Source organism: Heterocephalus glaber, unplaced genomic scaffold (genome assembly GCF_053883595.1).
Source record: "Heterocephalus glaber isolate CG9 unplaced genomic scaffold, H.glaber_assembly_v1.0 deba00001773, whole genome shotgun sequence".
Taxonomy (NCBI): domain Eukaryota; kingdom Metazoa; phylum Chordata; class Mammalia; order Rodentia; family Bathyergidae; genus Heterocephalus; species Heterocephalus glaber.
The window spans coordinates 434,470-457,468 of record NW_028258463.1 but is presented as its reverse complement, the minus strand read 5'-3'; the positions used below and the strand labels follow the sequence as shown (position 1 = coordinate 457,468).

The following is a 22,999-nucleotide window of genomic DNA, read 5'->3' as shown; positions in this document are numbered from 1 at the left end:
GAGGGCTGCTGATCCAGTGCCCACTAGAGAAGGTGACCTGCGGAGTGAGTGCCCAAAAGTCAAGTAGAATTAGTCCTGAATCGGGTAATTTTTTAAAGGAAAGATAAAAATATTAGAAAGTAATGGCCTAAACCAAAAAAGAACTTTCTCTCTCCCATGTAAAAGAAGCCTGGATGTGGCTGCATAATATTAGGGGTCTGTTTTTCTTCTCTTTTCCCATTCTGTCATCTTCAGCATGGAAATCCACCACACAGTCTGAGGAGACTGCTCAAGCCGTCACTTTCATAACACTTCCTGGAACTCATGCCTGACACTCTGCTTAAATCCATATGGTCAGAACTTAGTTGCACGGTCAGTTTCAGTTGCAAGGAAATGTCAAAAATGTCTTTATTCCAGGTAACCACGTACCTAACTAACACCAGGGTGTTCTGGCACTATGGAAGAAGAGCGACACGATTCTAGGGACCATTTAACGATCTCTGCTACAAACCTGAGAGAGCAACACTGTTTGAGTCTTGGGGATTACAGGCACGTCATTGGATGGGGAGCCTGCAGGAGTGGCTTGGCGGAGGCCAGATAGGAGGGACAGGAGGTAGTGGCGTGTGAGTCAGGGTCGGAAGTCAGACCGGATCCCAGAGCCTGAGAAAGGTTTGAAGAGGATCCGAAGGAGAGGCGAATGTGCTCAGACTTCTCGAGTGAGTCCGAGAGTCTGGAGATGTCGAGGCCAGTGAAGAAGCTTCTGGGGAATCCAGAGAAATAGCCCTTCTCTCAGCCCCTTGGGCCCTCTCCCCCCAGCCCTGCTCCCTCTCAGCCCCACTCCTTTTCCTGCTGGTGGTTCTTTGGGGCCTTTCAGTTCTAATGAAGACAGCAGTTAGTTTGGCTCCAACTGCCAAAATGTCTCCACCCTTGGTCATGGCTTCAGCTACTGAGCCTTCAGGGCAGCCAGAAGAGCTGGCCCACGTCTGGTGCTGTGTGTGCCAGCTGCAGGGGTGGCACAGGTGCCAGGAAGGGGGACCCTTCCTCAGCTGGCTCGGCTTGGGCTTTGATTCTGAAGGTGCCATTGTGTCCCCCACCTCCCGGGCAATGAGAAACTGTTCTCGTCTCAGTGCCTCTGTGGACTGGTGAGCACTGCTTCCTGGAGGCTCTCTGGAGCTCTGGCTTCCGGTGACCAGCAGAGAGGAGGACAGGTGAGCATCACTGGCTGGCAGCTGCACTAGAACTTAGAGCCCACTGGACTCTGTCTCAGTGTCCCCGGCTGATGATGGCTCTTTGGTGCCAGATGACTTCAGGGACTCTTTGGTGTCCCTGACCATAATCCAGGGACATCTTTTCCTCTGGAGGGGATGCCCCTCCAGCCCCTCGTGAGACCAGTCATCTAGTCTGTGGGCAAAGGCAGAGGCTTGGTGGTCCATCATAGTCTGGGGGTCATGGCTTGAAAGTATGAAGCAGGGAGGAGAGAGCCCAAGCTTTTAGGAGGCAGAATTCACTTCACTTCACTTCACACCTCAGGGAGGCTGGGCCCTACAAAGGGGCACTGTTCTGAACCAGCACTCACCTGTCTGCTCCGATGACGTTTTGCAGTTCTCAGAAATGCCATTGGCTGTCACACCCGAGGCCTAGGGTCCAGCCTGGGAGTGGTCACCTGCTCCTGCAGAGACCTCCATGGTCAGTCCCTGCTCAGGAGAGGCAAGACCTGGGCATGTGCTCAAGGAGCAGCCCCCAGGCTTACCTCCCAGTTCTGCAAGGGAGAGAATCTCCAGCTCAGCAGCCATGCCAGGAGCAAAGGCCATTCCAAGGCTGACCCGTGGAATCGCAGAACCCAAGACTTAGGATGACCCCTCCTTTGAGTCCTTTGATTCCATGTCGTCTTCTGCTTCAGTTTGTAAAAGGCTCTTTCCTCAGCTCCCCACCTTACCCCCGACACCCTCACCGAAACTCAATATCAGTTTCATGGTGGACCCTCAGGCTGTGCCTGATCATCGCTCGGTGAGCAATGGCAGCTTTCTCCCTGGTCCGGAAGTAGATCTTGCAGTGTCCGGACAGGGTACTTGGCCTCCCAGATAGGTCGTAACCATGGACTCACACATCCAGGGCCCCAGCTAGATGCTGCGGCACAATAAACAGAACTGTCCCTTGTCAGGGAGAGCCCCACACATCTGTCTATTCCAGCCCTCTAATCTGCACATCCTTTCCACCCGGCAGCCCTCCTCTCCAGGGATTGCTTACCCCTTCCCAGAGAATCCACAGCCAGGTTTAAATCTCAGATGGGGGCCCCCACCCCTGCCAGCCCACTCCTCCACCACCTGGCCCTGTGTGTACTGGGGCTTATCCTCTCTTTTGCATATTAAAGGGAGCTTACTCTGGAAGGCAGATCTGCTGCTTTCAAAGAAGATGCAAAAGTAAAATTCAGCAGCACACCCTAAATCCAAACCAGCCTGCCGGGAGGTTTATTGGGTCTGGGGATGTGCCGATGTTGCCTTAGCATGGAAAATCAGGAGTTGACTCTATTCCCAAATGAAAGCAGAACACAGTGCCTAATAGGCACTTAATAAATGTTTGCAGAAATGAATTGGAGCAATCGGAATTGACAGGAATTTCGGTTTCACTTGCGATCCACTTTCTGTGCCTCTTGAAGCTCCTCTGCATAAATAAAGGGGAATGTGACTAAGTGAGCTCTCAGCTCCCCGTGGAAAAGCCCAGAGCACCATTCTCAGGCGGGAGGATGGGAAATGGAATTCTTGACCTTGATTGCCAGGAGAGAACAGTCACCTCTGGCCTCCGTTTCCCAGTCTTTCAAATGGGGCTGTTGATCCTTGCCCTGCCTCCTCCCTCGGGCTGTTGAGAGGCCTCAGTGAACCAGGAATGGTCTAATGTACTGGAAAAGGTTATAGTGTGTCCATGGAAGGCAGCCCTGGACAAAGAGCAGAGGGACAGCCAAGGGTGGCTATGAAAGAAGCCACGGACGCAGCAGCTTCCTCCACCTCAGCAGGCTGAGACTAGGTCCCCCACACTGCTGTCCGAATTTCCCTGTACTTTCTTAGGTCCTTGTAGCAGTAGCCTCAGAGTTCCCATTAAGTCTGCCAGCAGGGACTTAATCACTTCTCCTCAGACCTTCAGTTTTCATTTCCGTCAGCAAAAGCAAGCCAAAGCCTGTAGCTTAAAACGCAAAACAAAACAATGAGGAAAAAAAAACCATCAATTACTCAAGAGTGTGAAATTGTGAGCAGACAGCAGTTCAGGGCCTGAGGGTTGGGCAGGGTGTGCCCCATAAACAGCCAAGGACAAACAGAAGGCAAAGGTGTGACCGCCACTCCCTGCTCCCAGACTTCCACTGAGTCCAGGTGAGCTAGATCCCCAGCCCCTGGGAGACCCCAGTCAGCGGGATCTCTGCCTCTGCTCTCTGTCCCTCTAGCCGGGGCAAGAGTGCATACTGCAGATGACTGTCACCCCGTCCCAGGAGGGCATTAGGGGACAGGGATGCTGAGCAAGGAAGCGGGAATTCAGAGCCCAGAGGAGCACCCCACTTGTGGCTGAATGGAGTCCTCTTGGACTGCCCAGCACGATGGTGACAGCATGCACAGGACAGTGAGCAGCAGAGGAGGAAGCTGTGACCACGCTGGGAAGCTTTCGGAAAGGGGCAACGCCTTAGCCTGTCCAGGCGGGTACAGCAGAATGCAGTAGACAGGGCTTCTACTCTGCAGAAGCTCGTTTCTCACAGTTCTGGAGGCTGGGAGGTCTGAGATCAAGGCATGTGAAGTCTCGGACACTTCTGGTCCACAGATGACCACTTGACCATGTCCTTGTTTGGTGAAAGGGGCTGGTGTACTCTCTGGGGTCCCTTGGATAAGGGCACTAATCTCAATCAGGAGCGTTCCACCCTCCTGACCTAATCACCTCCCAAAGGTGCCACCTCTAACACCATCACCTGTAGGGTGAGGATTTCACTGATGTGTACTGGGGGACAACAACACTCAGACCACAGGAGATGACATCTGCGCTGGGAAGTTCACCAGGCAGACGGCGAGGGAGGGGATCTAGGTCTAAGGACCAGCAGGTGCAGTGACAGAAACATTGCACGTCTTCTGTCCTCCTGCTCTCCTCCATTGATTCCATCCTGGCACCTGGACCGAGACAGTGACACAACACTTTTGTGTTAGGGAGCCGGTGCCCTGTCTCCCCAGACCCCAGCCTCATGGGCAGACTCTGAGGCAGGCTTGCTCACCCCAGTTACTCCACTGATAGGCCCTGCAGGTTCTGCCTGGGTGCTGGCTGGCCGGGCTGCCTCCCCGGGAAGTGTGAAGCCTTGTCCAGACGTGTCACTCCACAAGGGATAGGACAGCCCCACCTGTGGAGCCCTGCCACCTGCTCTGAGTCTGAGCAGATGTTTAGCTGGCTTTGGGGCCTCTCCGGGCTTTCTTCTGATCTCCATATCCAGCCTTGAGGGGATTCAGTAAGGTTTAGAGCAGAAAGAGACCAGCTCCTCCCTTCTCCCCATTCCCAACCCCACGCCCGTACTGCTTCCACGCATCTCTCTATTCATCCTTCCTTTACGAATTCAGCACAGTCACTAGGCACCCACCCCGTCAAAGGCCCTGCCCTGGGTGCTGATGACAACAGGATACATGAGTGACCAGCCTCTGCCTGTGTAGGTGACTTGGGGGCCGTTTGGTGAAAGAACCGGAAAGGCTTCTGTGCCCCTGCCCTCCCCAGAGGAGCTGGGAGTTGCTGGCCAGACCTCCTGGAGGAAGGCATGCTCCGGACAAGAGGGCAGTGATGTCATCCGCCCAGCTGATGGACACGAGCGCCAGGGCTCGGCCATCTGTGTTCGCATTGGCTGCAGTTATGTCACAGGGCTGTGGCCACCCCAGCCAGGCCGTCCCCGAACCCAGCCCTTGGCTCCTATAGTCACCTGACCCACGACAGATAGAGCTGACACTTGAGATGAAACTATGCTTATCACTCTCAAGCAAATTATAAATGTTATCTATTAAAGCCCCTAGGATGCCAAACGTCATGTAAATTAATAGGATTTTAGAACAGGAAGCACCAAAGGGATTTCTCAGCTCTACCGCTGTTACCTTGGGCAATAACAATAAAAATAGGAATAAAAATTATTTCACTTTCACTGAGTGCATGACAGCGCCGTGGTCTCTCACTGAATCCTCATAGCAGCCCAACAAAGAGGCAGTGGCAACTGTTTTAAAGAGGAGGAAAATGAGTCAGAGGGGTTTTATACAGCTAGGAAGAGTGGGAGATGGGATTTTTACCACCTTGCAATCAACCACCATTGGACATTGTTTCCTTTACCTCCCAGGCCCATGGCCCTTTGTCCATTAGACACAATAGTGACATTTTCCATGTGGAATGGGAAGCCACACTGAAGCCATGCAGGGAAATGTCTAGCCCATTACCATTAGGATCATGATTACTCTCTCATCATCAAAACCAAGTCCTGTGTTTCATACGTGAAGGAAGTAAGGCATAGAGAAGACGATTCTCCCTTCTATCCTTTACTGATACAATGGTATGACTACTGGCTGTTGAAATGTTTAAATATTTCTTGACTTGTTGGTAAATAGCTGTTGCCCTCCCTCTCCCACCCTCACCTAAGAAGCCTCCCCCACCACCTAGGCTCCTTCCTGAGACTCCCTGGCCACCCCATGATGCTCAACAGAAAAGGAGGTGCCAGTGCACTAGTGATCTATCCGCTCCTGAAACGTCCTACCCAGGGATGACCAGGCTGGAGGTCACCATCTTATAGGGGAGGGAACTTGAGATCGCAGGTGTTCTTTACTTACTGAGCTAGTGTTGGGGCCAAGCTTGGAGCCTGGGGTCACTCAACAAGTAGTCCTGGTGCTCAGGGCCCCAGGAGATGCTGTCCTGGTGCAGAGGTGGGCACCACAGGCTCACGGTGTTGGGAATCCACAGGGGTGGATCTGTGGGAGAGGCCCACAGGGATTGGAGCTGGGGAGAAAGTGGGCATGGTGAGGAGCCCTAAGAGTTTAGGCTCAAAATGGCTAGGCGAGAGACCCTGTTGGGGAGAAGCAAGATTTTAACTCCCAGTCCGGCAGTTTAACATAGGAAATCTGGGAAACTTGGAGCAGTGTAAAAGCCATCTGAACAGTGAGCTCAAGAAGCTGACTGGCTTGATCTGACTGGCATTGGTGGTGAGTGGTAGAGTGTCTCAAAAGCAGAAATTGACATTTTTATGAGAAGTGGGGAGAGGACGATGGAAGAAAATACTCAAAATAGTCTGCTAATGCTCCTTAGAAACTGCAGTCTGAAACCCCTTCACTTTGAAGGTCAAGGTCTTCGTCATGGTCACGGTCTCAGAAAGATGGGCAGAGATTTGTTCCATTCAGGAGTGGATGTCCCTGTGCTAGAAGTGAGCCACAGAGTACAAGGACAGCAGCTGGCTCTGAATGAGCTGCATGAGGCTATTCTCTCCCTGTCTCCTGCTGGAGAGTGGCGCTGAGCAGGACCAGAAGCCCTTATGACACTTCAGCCATCCTGATGGTGGCTGTCCAGCCTCGCCGCATCCTTAAGGCCCTGGTGATTAAGGCTAGGATGAATGAGGCTGGGACTCTCTAGGGCCCCAAGAGTCAAAAGGACTTGTCTTGATCCACCCCCAGCTCTGCAGGTAGTAACAGCAGAATTTGAGAGACCTGTGTCTTCATCAAATGTCGCAGTCATTTTTTTTAACTGAGCCAAATGGAGGTGGTGAGACCTTTAGGACTAGGTCAGGATCATAGCTGTGAGAATACATCCACTTCCTTCCGTCTTGCCTCCTTGATCTTCAAGGGAGGAATTAGTTGGAACGGCCACTCCTGTCCCTGGGGACTGAAGCTTCTGATTGCTCCCTCCATCTTCAACCAGCATGTTTGGGCTACGTCTAGATTGTTGAACTCAGCTAGAAGACCCTAAAGCAGGCACAGCCCAGGACTGGATCTAAGCTAGAGGGCTCTGAGGCACAGGTCCCCCACCTCTTTTTGCCACAGTGAGCCATGGGCCCCTTTATCTGAAAGCCCAGCTTCTTATTTTTACTGATTGTCTTTCCTCAGGGAGCTGGTTTGTGTACCACCTGATCCTTGGGCTCTGTCTTACTAGTGAAGCCCCCTTTCCCAATCAAAGACTAGCAACTGACTGTAAGCTCCATGAGGGAAGGGACCGTGCTGTTGTTCACTGCCCAGGACAGTTCTTGGCACGAAGCAGTTGCTCTGTAAATATTTACAGAGAGCCCAGGGGCCAAGAATAGGTCTTGAGTTCTCCAAGGTACTACTGCAGTTCACTGCAGGAACTCTGGGTAATGCAGATCCTGAATGCTGGCCTCTAGCTCTGTGCTGGGAGGGAGTGAGTGATTTGGGGGTAGAAAGGACCTGGGGAGAGGCATGCTAGGTCCAAGTCCCCAGACAGCTGTCTGCTTCTGCCTCCCAAGAGAGTTCCAGGACCCAAGCACATAGTACTTCCTGTGGTATTCACAGCTGCATGTTAGAATCCCCTGTGGGCGCTTAGCACTTCTTTTCTCAGGCTGTGCCACAGCGGGTTGTCAGGTCTCAGGGGCTTTGGGCCAGGCCTGAGCATAGTTCCAGATCCTCCAGGATATGGCAGGATGCAGCCCAGGTTTGGGACGTTGCGTACTGGAAGAGGGATGCACCGAATGTGAGCTGCAAGTCGGGCTGCTGCAGGTAGCGGAAGTGCTCATCTCAGAAGGAGCGGGGGTCAGTCTGAGTACTCTCAAACACTTCCTTCCTCTGCAGCCCTCCATGCCACATTCTGACCTGCTGGGGTTGAGACCAAAGCCCATTCGTGAGCTGGGAATCGTTCAGCAAGGAAAAGATCAGGAGCTGTGAAGTGCATGCAGGGGCTAGGGGGAGGTCTCATCTTGCTGGTCTTTAGGGACACCGGGCAGCAGGCACTGCCTTTTGTTCCCTGAGTTGGAAAGAATCTGCACTCACACACACCTTCAGCTCTACCCTGGCACTCAGGCTCTGTGCTTGTCTTTTCTGGGGAAGTCTCATCATTTCCAGAGGTCTTCTTGCTTTCTGTTTCCTGCTTCTGCAAACCCTTTCACGTGGCAAGAAAACTGTGAAACCACACAGAATTGATGTTGCCATGTGCCTTCACTTTGCTCCCATCCACACATCTGTGGAGTTAACATTCTTGCTAAATAGCAATTGTATGAAAATTTACCGGAAGCAGTTTTTGTGCCTTTCCTCTATTTTAAGTGCTAACACCCTTAGGACTGTGACTCTCAGAACCTCTCTCCTTGCATAGGTGGGGACCAGGCCCAGTCTGCCCACCACTTCCCCTCACAGTGGGCAGGCCTGGGCTTCCTCTCCAGATGGACAGTTGCCAGCTTCCAAATGACTCGTCTTCCCAGCTGTGGCGAAGGGCTGAGGATGAGGCATTCCCAGCCCCTGGTCCCCTCAGCATCCCTTTGGCCAGGCAGCAGCCTCAGCCTTCCCCTCTGTGTGTTGGGGCCGGGCTGGGGGGTTCCCCACAAAATGATGCTGTTGGTGTCCTCGGCTCCTAAAAGGTGTATCTGAGTCAGTTTCCTATGTAACAAGCATTGTTGTCTTGTTTTCCAAATTCTTTTCTAAATGGACACACATCTGTCAAAGCAAAATGGTACCATTTGATCATATAAATGTGTCCCTTTGGTGATAAGCTTTGCTTCCTCTTTAGACCTTCTGTTCTGATATGAACCCCTGGGCCCTTCGACTCCAAAAATGTGTCTCCCAACTTTCTTCCTGCCTCAGCTGTTGGCAGCCACCACCCTATCCTTCCTGCACAGAAGTCACGAATTTCTTGTACAAGACTTAGCCCCACCACCCGAGGAGGGCCTGCCCAGGAGGTAGGAACAGCCTGGGCCAGCCAAAGTGACAGATGGTAGTGTTTCTAAACTCTGGTAGGACATGTTTCCTACATTCTGGGTGACAGTTTCTTCTTTCAATTGCTTGTTTTTTAGTGTTTGGATTCAGTGAAGCAACACTTGATTTAGCCAAGAATTGTTGAACCATCTTTAGACATGGCTGGTGGGGGATGCCGGGTGTGCTGGGAAGTGGGGGGAGAGCACTTGCAGCAAGCACAGTGTAGGAAAAATTGTTTCTAATGGACTTTTAGAAAGATGTCTTTCAAATCGCACCTCCTGGAGCCATCAGGAGCTTGGGAATTCTCTCATCCCCACTTTTTGAGGTGTCCACTGACTCATCCCAGGTCACAGAAGTAAGTGTGGCCTGAGTCAGAACCATGCCCTGGGCAGTCTGCTGTGTTTTCCTACCGGGGAGGGCAGAGGAGACTAAGGAAAAGGCCCATGACTGACTGGTCCTCAGCAACAGGAGAGGGGGCTGTGTCCTTTCAATGTTTGCTAAAACAAAAGTCCCCAGGGGTTTCTGAGTCAGGTTCTCTCCTACTGTGTGCATCAGAATCTTCTGGAAGACCTTTAAAAGATAAAAGGCCCAGGTGCCAACTGATTCTGTGGGTGGGGAAGGGGTCAGGACATGGCGTATTGTTGAAGCTCCTCTAGGCACAGTCGGGACTCACTGCTCTAAATGGAGACATCTGCCATGCTCCCTCAGATACAGTGTTCTGGTCACAAGAATTAGATCTTCCACTGCATTCTCAGGTGGCCTTTCCTTCCTCAAGGTAGAGGGGGGTCAGCTCATGTGATGTGCACTGTGACTTGGCTTTTAAGAAAGTATGGATGCCTTTAAATTAAAGGTCCTCAACCCAACCTATGTACTGGGAAGCTTCTGAAGGTTTCATTGCCTGGGCTGCACCAAAGACCAAGTCAATCGGATCCCTGGGGGTGGGACACAGGTGTCAGAATCTGTAAACCTCTCAAGTGGTTCCATGGAGCTGAGTGATTGCTCCCATGTGCCATAGCTCTGGCACCCTGGCTGGATTAGCCATGACCCTGGAGCTATTTGAGTTTGCCACCCCTGGAGCAGAGGATTGTGGGAGTGGGGAGGGGCTGCTAGAGTTGGAGGTGACGCCATTTTCAGCTGTAGTTGACCAGAGCCGTGACCCCTGGCCCCAAGTCCTGACCATCATCAGCTGGTGCTCAGTGAGAATCTTCTGTGGGGCAGACTCTGGGCTGGATCCTTCATGGGACATGTGACTGAGTCCCTGCCCCAGATGAATTTGTCACCCAGCAAGAGAAATAAGATAAGCATGTAAAAATAACTATGCTTAGGTAAGGCAGAAATCAGTAAGTGCCGCAGAAGCAATAAAAAGTGGGTATTGTGTCATGTAATTCTTAAAAAAGAAAAAACCATGCCCCAAAACACAGACTTCTGATTTGCAGTGAAGGATCACAGTTCCAAAAATCCAGGAAAGTAGGATGGTGACATCTTCCACTTAGACAAGTCTCTAACCCCAGAGTGGTGTCAGCACGAACCCCAGAGGACTTGGGTTTGTCATCATCCTACACAGATGGGCTCGTGCAGGGCCTGCAGTGAAAGGGCTGTAGAGGTCATCGTTCCTGTCCTCCTTGGACCAGAAGAAGGTTGCTCATGACCCAGAGAAGTAAAGCTTCTAGTTCAAGTTACACAGCAAGGCAGGGGTGGCCAGAAACCAGGCTTTGGTGCCCATCCCAGTGGCCCTCCTGTTACTCTGCTTGAAGAGCAGAGGGATTTCAGACTACAAGGGCAGGTCTTTATGCCTGACCCCATTAACCAAGGACAGCACACTGCCCAAATTCCACCATTAGTGCCCCATGCTTTTGTATCCTAGCATCCTCTGTTTGAATGAAAGCTTCCCAAACAGGAGGAACCTATTACATTCCTAAGTTCCCAGATACCCAGCCCGAGCTCTCAGGCCCTCTGAGATTTGAGTAGCAGAATGTTTGTTCTCCTTTCTGCCAGATTTTCTGCTAATACAGAGGAGGTTCAGGTCATGGCACTCTGCTGACCTTGTTAGAACTAAGTAAAATACCCATTTCTTATACTGAGCTGTGGAACAGTTGCTCCACTAAAATAACATCAGAAGTCGGAACATTGTGAAGGATTATGGACCACTGTTGCCAGTGAGGAACTCGGGCCCCTGTGTGCTTACCACCACGTGGCCATTGCTTCCCCCTGCCAGGGGTCAGTCCTGTCTTGGAGAGGGGCCGGTGACTGGGCAGAGACTGGGTAAGCCTCATGGAAATGATAGTTTACATGCACATAAACTGACTCGCTGGCAGGCACTTGTCTAAGCACTTTGTACATGCTACTTTTGCCCCAGTGTGGTCATCCACTTTACAGATAGGCATATCAAGGCACAAGAGGGTAAGAAACTGTCCCAGGATCTTACAGTTCCTAAGTGGCTGAGCCAGGATTTGAACCCACACAGGCCCTCCTAGTCTGTGTGCTCAAGTATTTATTGTCCTAAGCTGCTCACAAGGAGCAGCCTGGATGTCCCCTGTACACATTGGCCAGGGAAGCTATATAGAGGAGGGGCTCCCCCTCCATTCCCAGGAACACAGCATGATGGTCCCCACACTCCAGGAAGTGGGGTGCCATGATGGCCCGGTGCCATGGACACTCATGGGTCATGGAGCTCCACCACAGCTTTTGGCAGGCCTCACTAGAGGCCCTGAGCCCTGCCAGACCCCCACTGAGTCCCCTCAGTCTTCCCCTCACCACCTACTGCCATCGCAGCCCTCTCCTTGTGAGCCCAGACTCCCCAGCTTCCTACAGAGGTACCTCCTCTGAGCCTGGCTTCTCTTCCTTCGATGGCAGCCCTGGGGAAGTCGTTCCACCAGGTCCTCCCGGACGGGCCTGTCCTGGAGGTGAGCTGGGCCTCTGTCATCACCGCTTGAGGTCTCTGGCGCCACACACATTCAGATATGCCCAACATACAACATTCATACACCGAACACACCACCCAATCACACAAAGCACACATGCATCCCAATGTGTGTATACACCCAGCACACAAACTCAACACACACACAGCTCCCCCAGCACGAACACACTCCTACCTTCCCTACCTATCTTGTGCCTGTACTTGCCTATCCCCCACACGCCCACCTGCAGGTCACATGCAGAACAGATTCAGTGTGAAGGGTGACCAGTGAGGCTGGGTAGCCTAGCAAGACAGGAGAGAGGTCAGGATGGCTTGGTACAGGACGCTAGTGCAGGTGGCTGGACAGAGGCTTGATAAAAGCCTCATGGTCATGCAGACTCCCAAGGGGTCAGGCTGTGCAGTGGCCCTGGTGTCTCAGAAGGAGGAGCCCAGGGCAGCAGCACAGAGTGGCAACCAGGCAGCTGTGGCCTGTGCTGCTGTGCAGGCAGATGGGTGGCTCCTCCTGCAGCCACCCCTTGTCACACCCATCCCCAGGCACCCAGCACCTGGGGGACCAAGGGGAAATTCCGGCCCTTAGCAGCATCTGCTGCTGGGTTTCCAGCAGGGCCTTTATCTGAGACTGAGAATAATGGGTTTCCTTTCTGGGGTAAGGTTTTTATTCTTCCTCTTTCTCTCCGACTTTCTGTCCAAAACGAGCTCAACTCTGGAAAATAGACCTTTTGTTAACAAGTCTTATTGACCACACTCCCCTCCCTCAGCCACCACCTTTTCATGCTTCCAAGGAAACCTTCTGTGTCAAGTCCATGGTAAGAGAGCACAAAAGAACGCCTTGATCTTCCTCCTGTCCTCCACCTGCTCCTCCTCCACAGCGTCCCCTGCATCCCACTCTGTGCTTGCAGCAGGAGCCCGGGTAGACGGAGGTTGGGACAGGGAGAAATAACTTGACTTCTTCCTTGTTTTCCTTCAGCGGTTTCTACCAGCATCACAAATCTAGATCCTGCCTGGAAGATGGGGAAAGGACTAGGATGGGACCCCCTAGGTTCATGGCTGCCCTTTGGGCAGGGAGTGGCCTCCAGGCCTGGGAGCACAGTCTTCATGAGAGCTGGGAGACCCATTCCCAGCCTGGGACAACTGTATCCATTTATTTCACCTGGATCTTTCTTTTTCCCCCTTCAACAGCCCTATTACCATATTTAAATGCAAGTATGTCTCTTTTCATTGACATTTTCAGTAGCTTAGCCAGACCTGTTTTAGAGTAGCCTGTTCCTTTTGAACTCCTTTCCCCTCAGTAGTACTGTGTAGCTAGGACAGTAGTCTTAGAGTTTAGTGAGCTTCTAGTTCGCTCTGTTTGGAGGATGTCTCTTTCTCCTTTCTTTCTTCCTCTGCTCCCTGCCCTTCACGTGCATGTCTTCCTGCTCTTGCCCCATGGATGCCCCTTATTGGAGAGGCTCAGTGGCTAAACTGGAGCAGCTCTGTTGGGGGCTGTTCGTTGAGTTTGCGGCTGGCTTTGGGCACATCATCAAACACTGCCGCTGTCGGAAGCAGGGCTCAGGGTCAGGCCTCCGCGTGGTTGACGGCCGAGGATGTCTGCTGTTCACTGTGTGGGAGGATATCTGTGTGTCCCAGTGCGTGGCTGTGCGTGTTTGCCCAGGGGAGGGGTGGTGGCCCGCCTCTTCCTCCATTGGGACATTCTGCAGCCACACACCTTGGCACTCTGACTTTATTCCTGCCTGGCACGGCCTGGCTGCCCAGTATGTTTTTAGCTTGCACAAGCTAGGGCTGCTGAGATCCCCAAGGAACCCTCCTGTGCTGGCTTCATCTGACCGTGGAGCTCAGCCTTAAAAGCCATATCTGAGTCCCTTAATTGTCCCAGGAGATGGAAACACTGAAAAAGATCAAACAAAGTCATAGAGCTCTCCTGACAGAACCCACAGCCCTCCCACAGCTGTCTCCATGTGTCCACAGTCAAAACCCCCTGGGTACTTCCCTCTCAGACCCAGGGCTGTGATGCTGCTGACAGGACCTTTTGATAAGTTTAACGTTCACTCGGCTGAGTTAAGCTATCTCCTGGCCTAGGTGCCTGTTCTGTCCAGAGACCGTCCCAAGTGCCTCTTGTCTGGCTTACCTGCACCTGGGAGCCCGGTGGGGAGCAGCAGACCTGCCCAGCTACATGTGGCCTGCTCTGGACATGCACTGGGGACCCAATGTGTGTCTGTGCCATGCCTCCAGGGTCGCAGCACCTCCTCCTCCTCCTTCTCTATAGTTGTCGTGTGCCTTCCACTGCCAGCTCCTGGGGCAAGCCAGTGTGAGAATCAAACACACCTAAAGATTCTGTGTCTTCCAGAAGCCCCAGAGCCCCTCTGCCCCAAGCTCCCTCCCCAGGCCTGTCTTTTGTGGGAGGGAGAGGTCTGCCCAGGGCCCTGCCAGGCTCCCTCCTGACTCCGGCCCCTCCCTCCCTCCAGGCTTCCCAGCAGCGGCTTATGGACCAGTGGCGGCGGCAGCAGTGGCAGCAGCTCGAGGATCAGGTAGGAAGGTGTGCGGGACAGGCGGCTCCCAGGCATGCCCCAGTGTGCAGGGGAAGGTAAAGGCCCTGTCGGATCTGTGTGGCTATGTCTGTCCAGCATTCCTCTCACCTCGGCCCCGGGGAGGCGGTGGGGACAGGGAGATGTGGGTGAGGAGTCCCGGTCACCCAAGGGCAGCTCCCTCAGGGGTCAGTCCCAGTCTGGCTGCAGATGAAAGGTAGATTGTGAGACTCCCAAGAAAAGGGAAATCAGAGTTCCCTTTTGACTTTGAGCTATCCCTTCTCCTGAAGGCCTGGCTTCTGGGCACCTGTGGTCACTTTCCTCCTTGACTTTTGGGGGTTCAACAAGCTTCCTTCCAGGGTCTCTGATAATCCAGAGAGGGACTCGCTGTCCTCCGGACCCCTCCAGCACCTGGCAGGTGGGCCTGCTGAACCCTCAGGGCCCCTGAAGGCCAGATGTGGGGCAAGCCCTTGAGCCCAGGGAAGGAGGGAAGCTGCTGTTTCCCGGAGTTCCTGCTGCCTGCCTCAGGTGTTCTTAGCCAGGGGGCTCCAACCACCAAGCAAACAGGGCCTTCTCTTTCCTGAGGTTGCCCCAGTCCTTCCCTCTCCAAATCCAACCTTTTAAGAGGTCTGGAACCACCCAAGTGACCTGGGAACCCTTCCCCGGCCGTGCTGGGATGCACCCCTCAAATGCTCTGCTTTCCTAGGCACTAGGGCCTCAGCCCTGCACTGGGCTCGCCTACAGCCACTGTTCCAGTTCCCTCTGCCCCCACTGGCCCTCCCTAAATTGAATAGCCAAGGTTTGCAGCTCCCTCCCTGACCTCACCCCAGGGGCAGAGCACTGGAGCACCCAGGAAGTGCTTTAATTTCCTATAACAGGGCCCTGGGGAGGGAGGTGGGACAGGGCAGGGGTGCTGGTGAGGGTAACAGGAAAGGATGCATTAAAAACCCAGAGGGCTGATGCCAAAGACCCAAACCCTCCACACTGAGAGGCCCATTAGAAAACGTCAGTAAAACTCCGTTCCATGCAAACTGGCACTGCCTCGGAGCTACAAAGGATCCACTCCCCAGAATCACCCATTAGGGTTTTGTTTGGTGGGCCCTGCAAATTCTCGGGGGGGCTACTAAGGGGCAGTTTGCCAGATAGCTGGTGAGTGGCAAGTGGCAAGCAGACCCAGAGGCCTGGGCACCATCCACCCGCCCTAGCTGGTTGCCAAAGGCCTCACCTGCACTCTGGCCAGTGTCCCTTGGTGCCCCCACCCTGGGCCCTGGGGGCAGGGTGCACAGCTGAAGTGTGTCCCTGTTCTGCTTGGTTTTTTAACTTGAGTGCTTTTTATTATCATTTTTTTTTAAAAGCCTCAATCCTACCTGTGCCTGGGATGGGGGAAAGATAAAAAGAACAATCTTGAGATTTTTGAGTGTTGTTGGTTGTTGTTTTCTTCATTCAGTTTCTTTCTTTTTATAACTTGAATTATGAAACTAAACTTTAACCTGAAATTAACCCTGCCTCTCTCCCCACCCCACCCCATTCTCCTTGACTTCATGGCAAGTTTAAAGGGCAGCATGGGGTTCTTCGGAAGTCTGAGAGCGGTCTCCCCACAGGCTGTGCCCCCTTCTGCCGCCTCCACCCTCTCAAAGACGCCCCCAGAGCCAGGCGGGAGTCCCACCCACCCTCTAACCCTAACCCTCAAGGTCATCTCCAGCCATGCTTTTGTTTCCCAGGGTCAATGGTGTTTTATTTGTAGCCATCTCTCCCACAGGCCATTCAAGATCCGTCATGCTCATCTCTGCACTGTTAGTGAATCCTATTCAGGAGTGTGCTCCCAGACCCCCTGCCCCACCCCAGCCTGGGTTAGTGCAAGGAGTAAATCCTCAACTCGAGGTGCCCACCCCCCAGGTGAGGCTCACCCAGCAAGCTACAGGGAAGCCCCCCCAGTGCTGCCTGGGGGTCATGGGTTTGGGGTGTGCCCCAGAACCATGCTACCATAGTCAGAACATGGCCTGGGCCGCTTGTGTGTAGGCAGGGTTACAGAGTTGGGACCGGAAGGTCTCAGCCTCTCTTTCAGTACATTTTGACTGGTAGGGGGACGGTCACCTTCTTCCCTCCAGAAAATGACCGGAACGTCAAGGCTGGCAGTTGGTCTGTTATTTATCTGTTGAGTGGCCCTTCATTGGCAGAAGCTCTTGGCTATGAACTGAGAAGGGCCACACAGACTCTTTGGGGTGTGTGTATCAGTCCAGGCCCTCGAAGGGCTCATCAGGAGCTGACAACCCAGGTCTACCTATACCAGCTCCTGCAACCCTGCCCCGAACAGCCCAGCTCCTCCCCAGGGGAGAAGGATGCTCCTTCAGCCTCCTGAGCAAGTAGCGTGGCAGTGAGAGGGCTTCACAGCTCAGTGCCTGTTCAGGGAGAATCACTGAATACCTACCTGGAGCCTGGTACCTAACAGGAGACTCCAACCAGTAGGAAATGTGACCTCTGCTCCCCGGGGGCTCTTGGGCTTGGTTTAGGTATCAGGCACCCTCTGGAAGGCCCTTTTATGTCTCTGATTTTTGTCTAGCTCTACCATATCCGTTTTGCCCAGCTCCTTCCATTATGATTTCCAGAGGACCCTCCCTGAGTAAGAAGTACCGTGGAGAGCTAGGGGTAGGAGGCAGCTTCACTGGGGCTCAGGATGGAAGCTGGCATCTGTCAGGGCTTTGGTGTCAGGGTAGGAGGTCCAGGGGGACCTTGAGCTCTGCACCCAACTCAGCCCACTCCTCTGGGCCAGCCCATCCGCCTTTTCCCGATTTCCTCAGGAACCGAGGCGAGCAGGGCTCAGGGTTCTCCCGAGAGGATGAGGGCCCTGCCGACTCCTAGATAACTTCACTATCAGTGGTCACTTTTCTTTTGCCTTCACCTGGTGGTTTGAAATATCATCTTTGCTTGTGCTCAGTCAAGCGTTTGTTTGTTTATTTTGATCGTATTCATTCAGTCCCAGTGACCCCATCATGTCCTACCCAAACCTAAGTCCAGTTTGGCAAACAACTCCCTCCAATGGGAGGGCAATGGTTCAGATTTTCGGGGCTACCTTATTTCTGGGTGATATTATGGGTGGATCCGTGGATCACTCTTAGAATTGCTGAGCCCCCTGGTGTACCCTGCCCCTTCCCCAGCCCATCTCCAGCCCCAGCCAGGACCCCTTACTGTACTTTATACTTGCCAGCTTTATTTCAGTCTAGTTACATGAGCTCCTGATGGTGGTGGTGAGTGTGAGCAGTCATGTTTCTGTTGTCTTTTCTCTTGCTTGGTTGGGGCTGCGGTGAGAGAGTGTCTCTGAGGCATACTTTCCCGCCTCTCTTACACTAGGATCTGCACACCTCCTCTCAAACACTCTTCTGAGCACGCTCAGCGGGAAGGTTTGTCCACACCTATTAATCCTCTCTCGGTGTCCAGCTTCCTGTTAGTACCAGCTGGTTTGCATGTTTTTGCTTGTTCAGATGAAACAGTTCAAGAAACAAACTCATATCCAACTCTCGAGAAATGTCTTTTTTTGTACACTTTCGTTTTCAATTTTTTTTTATTAGTTACAACTCCAAAACACCTGTTGTCCAGTAAAACATTTCACACCTCCCTGCCTGTTCTTAGAGTGTATGTATCTGTGGGACTGAACTAAATGCATGCCCTGTAGTAGATGTACTGGTAGCTGTAGCCGTAGTTGTAGAACATGCATTGTTGAGTTGATATTACAGGGTCTCCAACGGCTCGGCACAGCATGACCGTCCGAAGGATAGCACGGGGGCCAGGCAGAGAAAGGGCTCCATATTTTCCATGTTGCCAAGGGACTTGGATCCATGTTCTCGCCATCAGCCACCACCACCTCCCCTCACACTCCTCACTCCCCCAGTCCAGAACTGGGTCACCACCCTCAGCTCTAGCCTTCCCGACCGAGATCTCTGTTGAGAGTGTCCCAACTTCAGTCAAAGAATGGAACCAGGGTTGGAAGGAATCTTAATGCTCTTCCCTGGGCTTATCTTCCTCATGCTGCTCTTGAACAGACAGCAGATATTTTCTTACTTCTTAAAGCCCACCAGCCAGGCTCCTCCAAGTCCCTCTATTCCTTAAGTCCTTTGGCAGCTCACACCCAGCCCTTTAGGGACAGAGGTCCATGGGGAAGCCATGTCTGTATGGTCTGCTCCTTGGGGTAGAGGGAAGTGAGACACAGTGCGGGTGGGGAGTTCACTCTCTACAGACAGAGCCACACTTGATGCTGGTGAATGTTGGCCTTGATCGTTATGGTTGGTGAAGGTAAAAGTGGCCAGGCGGGTGAGCAATGACATCCCAATGTGGAGACGGCTAACCCAGCTTCACGGGGAGAGAAGAGGAGGTAGAGCTGGAACATCCAGAGATGAGGGCACCAGTTGCCCTCTGTCTCCCCAGGAAGGCTTCCCAGAGGGGTTGGGACCATCTTTAGCTTTTGCCCGCCATTCAGGGATATGTGTGGTCAGCCATGCTTGGGCATGCTGTCTTCCCTGCGCTTGTGGTGATAAGCCAAAGGGAGTGCCAGAGTGCTCGCTTCAGCAGCACATATACAAAGGGAGTGCCGAAGGCCTCTTAGCACTTTGGAGATGTCCATAATCTTTGCAAGTTGTTGTCAAGTAAAGTAGTACTTGCTATCTGGAACCTGCTCTTAAGTCATGGTTACTGGTGGCTGTGACCCAGCACTGCAGGAGGAGGACATGGGCAGGATCTGAACCACTAGGGTCCATGTTCTCTATTTAAGGGGAGACAGAGTTCAGGAAAAAGTCAAAGAATCCACGAAGTCCCCAAAAGAATGTGTTGCAATATAGTGAAATGTTAGCTTCACAGAGAAAGCCACAGTGCTCTAGCAGAGTCAGAATACACAGGGACTGAATGGGTGCCAGCCCAGCCTGCTACCAGACAGAATGAAGGCACCGAGGCCTGGACAGAGAAGTCTGGGAGGAGCCGTCCTTCTGCTTTGGCCTCCAAGGGAGTGGGGTTAGGGAGCAGAGGGGAAGGGCTGGGACTGTCAGGCTTATGGCTACTGCATGAGAGAGGAGGGTAGGAACAGAAGGCAGAGGGAGCAGAAGACCCCTCCCCCTGGCCTAAATCCTAGCCATGGCTCTGCTGAGAAAAAGGCTTTGCCACCCTATGGTTGGAAATCCTCAGCACTCCAGTCCAGTAGGTAAAATGGGCGGAAGTAACAGGTAAGCCAGGGAATAGGACAGCTGCACTTGAACCTGGAGAGAAAATGCCCTGGGGAGAACAGACATCAAGAAGAAGACATGCTGTTCCAGCCCCTTCAAGATATCTCTGGGTCCCCACTGCTGCCTTTGCCTTTCGTGTTGTCATGGGGCTGAGAGACAAGCAAGAGTGCCCCGTGCACGCACACACACACACACACACACACACACACACACAGTCCTGGAGGGAGCTGCCGCCATCTGGGTCTGCTGTCCCCAAGCTTTAGGGCTCCCAGGAGCTACTTTCAGCAGCATTTATTGAGGTTGTGCTATTCTAGGCACCAGCAACATAAACGCAGATAACTCTCTTGCCTTCAGTGGTCTGGAAATCTCATTCTGTACCCTGAAAGTCCCTGTTTCCCATGATGCATTGCTTCTTGCCTGATGCTGACTGATACTGGATAATGGGATCTTTGACCCAGGGAGGGTAGAAATGAGGCTGGGCCAGGTATAGCAGACACACACAATATTGCACAAGCAACGGTTTATTGGTGGGAAAGCAGGCCTCAGCCAAATTGGGCTTTGGCTGAAGGGAGCAAGCAATTGGTGAGAGAGTGGCCATGCTGCTGCTCCCAGAACAAAGAGAGCAATAGGTTTTTATTGATTTGCCTGGGTGGGCTAAAGTCCGGTAATTTCCATTAACCATAGTACAGTGTCAGAAGACGTTCTGTTTTGTGATAAATTTGGACCACCTGGTGGTCATGGTCAACTCATCCTAGAGAGTAGTGAATTTCTGTGTATCTGGTGCCATCATCCTGCACAAAACATCCTGGCCGTGGACTTGGTGGGCCAACAGGTGGCCAGCTTCTCTCACGAACTGCTGGGTTACTCTGACAGCTGTTGTCATCATCTTGTATAAATGTCCTGGCTTGATGATAGGACTGAAGAACTTTTAGTGCTTCAGCTGCTAAAAAAGCATGGGGATGAGCTAGAAGCTCCAGTGGGCAATAGGCCAAGTCAACCCTGTATCTAGTCTTGGACAAAAGTATTAACAGGTCTATGTGTGGAGTTGAGTAGAATCTGACTTGAGGGTTAAGACAGAAAAGGGAACAGAATATAAAGATAGAGATGCCAAGCCTTTTATCCCACTCGAGTCACCCATCAGACATCTGCACAGGCCCAAGTGAAGAATCAGTGGCCCTATTAAAAGTAGCCTTCAGGTCTCTGAGAAGTAACCCAGGAAATGTGTCATAATCCCAACATCAGAGGTTATCTCCAGCAAAGCTAGTGGGAAACTAATAACAAATTGTTCAGCTGTGTGGCCCCCAAAATTAATGATTTTAAGTTGACTAAGAGCAAGTAAAGCTAGAGGACATATTTAGGGTTTTTTGGTAATAATTTCTCATTTTATGCAAACGTCCTGCTCTTATGCTTTTATCAGGGTCTCGTGACAAGTCTGTTGAAACATTCCGTGCTGCAAAGGCTAACAGTATATTGTGCCTAGGGGCTTATTTTGTTATCCTAGCCTTTTTTCCCACCATTGTTCCAACACAGGTGACCCCTGACTGTCTCAGTGACCACTGTCAGCTTCATTAGAAAGGGAAATGGGTCGCTGTATATCCTGGTCTCTGAGGATGGCTTTCTTATGCCTTTACACAAGATCTGATGAGGAGTAGGGGGCAGGAACACAGTACAGGTATGTCTGCTTTCCCACCCAGCCTCTCTGTGCTAAGACTGTGACATAGCCAAGATGGCGCATCTGTGGGGTAATGTCATAGGGATAGACCCACATATGTGGCCATGGAATAGAGCCTGCACAGTGGACCGAAGGGAGGACAGATCTGTGACCCATTAGGACAACCACCCAAACTCACCCAAAGGATCTTACCTGAATGTACATCTTTCTATCCACTGTCTGTGTTCTGGAGATGGACACCCTATTTCCTACTTTGTCATTAAAATTTTCATTTCTGAGAGAGCTGGGACTTTCACCATGGAGGCCAGCACTGGGATCCAGTAACCCCAGTGAATTTATAATGACGTGCACAGCTGCCTGCTGCTGCTGACCTCAGCTTCATTCATTTTCCAATAGCTTTCAGACCAACCCTGTTGAGAATAAAACACATCAGCTCTAATCAATAATTTGGTAATAGAAATGCCCGTGCACTTGATAAATCAACTCTAGTGCGATTAGTGACTAGCCTTGAAGCCCAAACCCTAAGTATAAGTTAATCCTAAAGTGAATGGAGTGGAGGGGTGGTTAATGGTCTTTTAAATCAGTGGAATGATGGTCAGTGGGTGACACGCATCTCTGCCCGCCCCCTGAGCTGATTGGCCCTCACTCTTGCATCGGCTCAGGAGTCCGGGCCCAGCTCCTAGAGGGGTGTGGGAGTGTGACAGTGCTCTGTGTGGCTCCCAGGGTGGAGGAGCCGAGAGACGTGCTCCTTGCACCTCGTGCTGGCTGGGGCTACTGCAGGGTCTAGGAAGCCTTGAAAGATGGTCAGACCCCCTTAAGGTTCATGAGAGCCATCAAAGGAACACATGCCCGAGTGTGTCGTGTTCCTTTCATTTCTCCAAGCTTTGATAATCGTGTATATACGGTCACATCCATTGCCACAGCTAAGTCGTGAGCTAAGACAGGAAGGCAGAAGCTTTTGGATTGCTTTACATGTTTGTTTTCACGAGAAGGCTAGGCTGCATGGTTATATGACTTACCCAGAGTCACACATGTGGTTACGAAGGAGCCAGGCTTTGGTCAAAGGTGAGGAACCCTGGACTTAAGCCCAGGTATTTGGCCTCCTCAAAGTAGCCCTGCGGAGAAGCCATGTCTGTTCATGAAGGACTCACCTGGCCCCCAGACACCTGGCACAAGCACAAAGAAGATTGTGCCCGGGGCACTAGAGCAGCCTCGGCTTCTAACTCTGCACATTTCCCAGGGTACATCTACCATGGAGTTTAATTGAGCAGATATTTATTCAGTAGTAATCATTATGTGTGGCAGATATTTTCCCAAGTCTGATTCAAGGGTGCCTTTGACTGTACCAGAAAACCCAGCTTAGCATGGTTCAGTATTATAGGGGATTTATTGGCTGACATCCTGGCAGCTTTATAGAAGAGCGGCTTCTCATGTAGTTTGCCCAGGCTTTTTCTCTGGTTCTCTTTGTCCTCCTTCACATTTCAGTAATGTCTATGTGATTTGCACTTGGCAGTGTTGTTCCTGTGGTGGATTGGAGAGGCAGGATTAGAGGCATGGAAACAAATTACAAATACCGCACATACATTATAAACACTGGATACCTGTTAATATATAGGTGCAAAGTAAGCAGCAAGTCTTTGGCTCTTCCCCATTGATATTAACTCTGGCCTCCACATCATGCTGAGGATTTGCAGAGATACTAGAGACAGCAAGCTTTCAGGAGACCTTGAAAGTTGGGTGGATAGAGTCATATTGGCAAGAGAGGGAGGTTCATATTCTGTATGGCAGCAGAGCCTGGAAAGGACAGA

At 52.0% G+C, this 22,999-nt stretch overlaps 1 protein-coding gene across 20 annotated transcripts in view; it reads left to right on the top strand.

Moving 5' to 3' along the window:
• The window catches only part of Msi2 (musashi RNA binding protein 2), a 373,908-nt gene that overhangs the window by 328,174 nt on the left and 22,735 nt on the right, over positions 1 to 22,999 (top strand). For 17 of the 20 annotated variants that reach the window (XM_087202196.1, XM_087202200.1, XM_087202208.1 and 14 more), the window contains one exon: positions 14,253 to 14,315. The exons of 1 other annotated variant lie outside the window; for it this stretch is intronic. In XM_087202196.1, coding sequence (XP_087058322.1) covers positions 14,253 to 14,315 — 63 coding nt within the window. Of the gene's footprint in view, positions 1 to 14,252; positions 14,316 to 17,660; positions 17,711 to 22,999 lie in introns of all 20 variants that reach the window. 2 more of the 20 variants (XR_015447701.1, XM_087202198.1) reach the window with 1 other exon arrangement.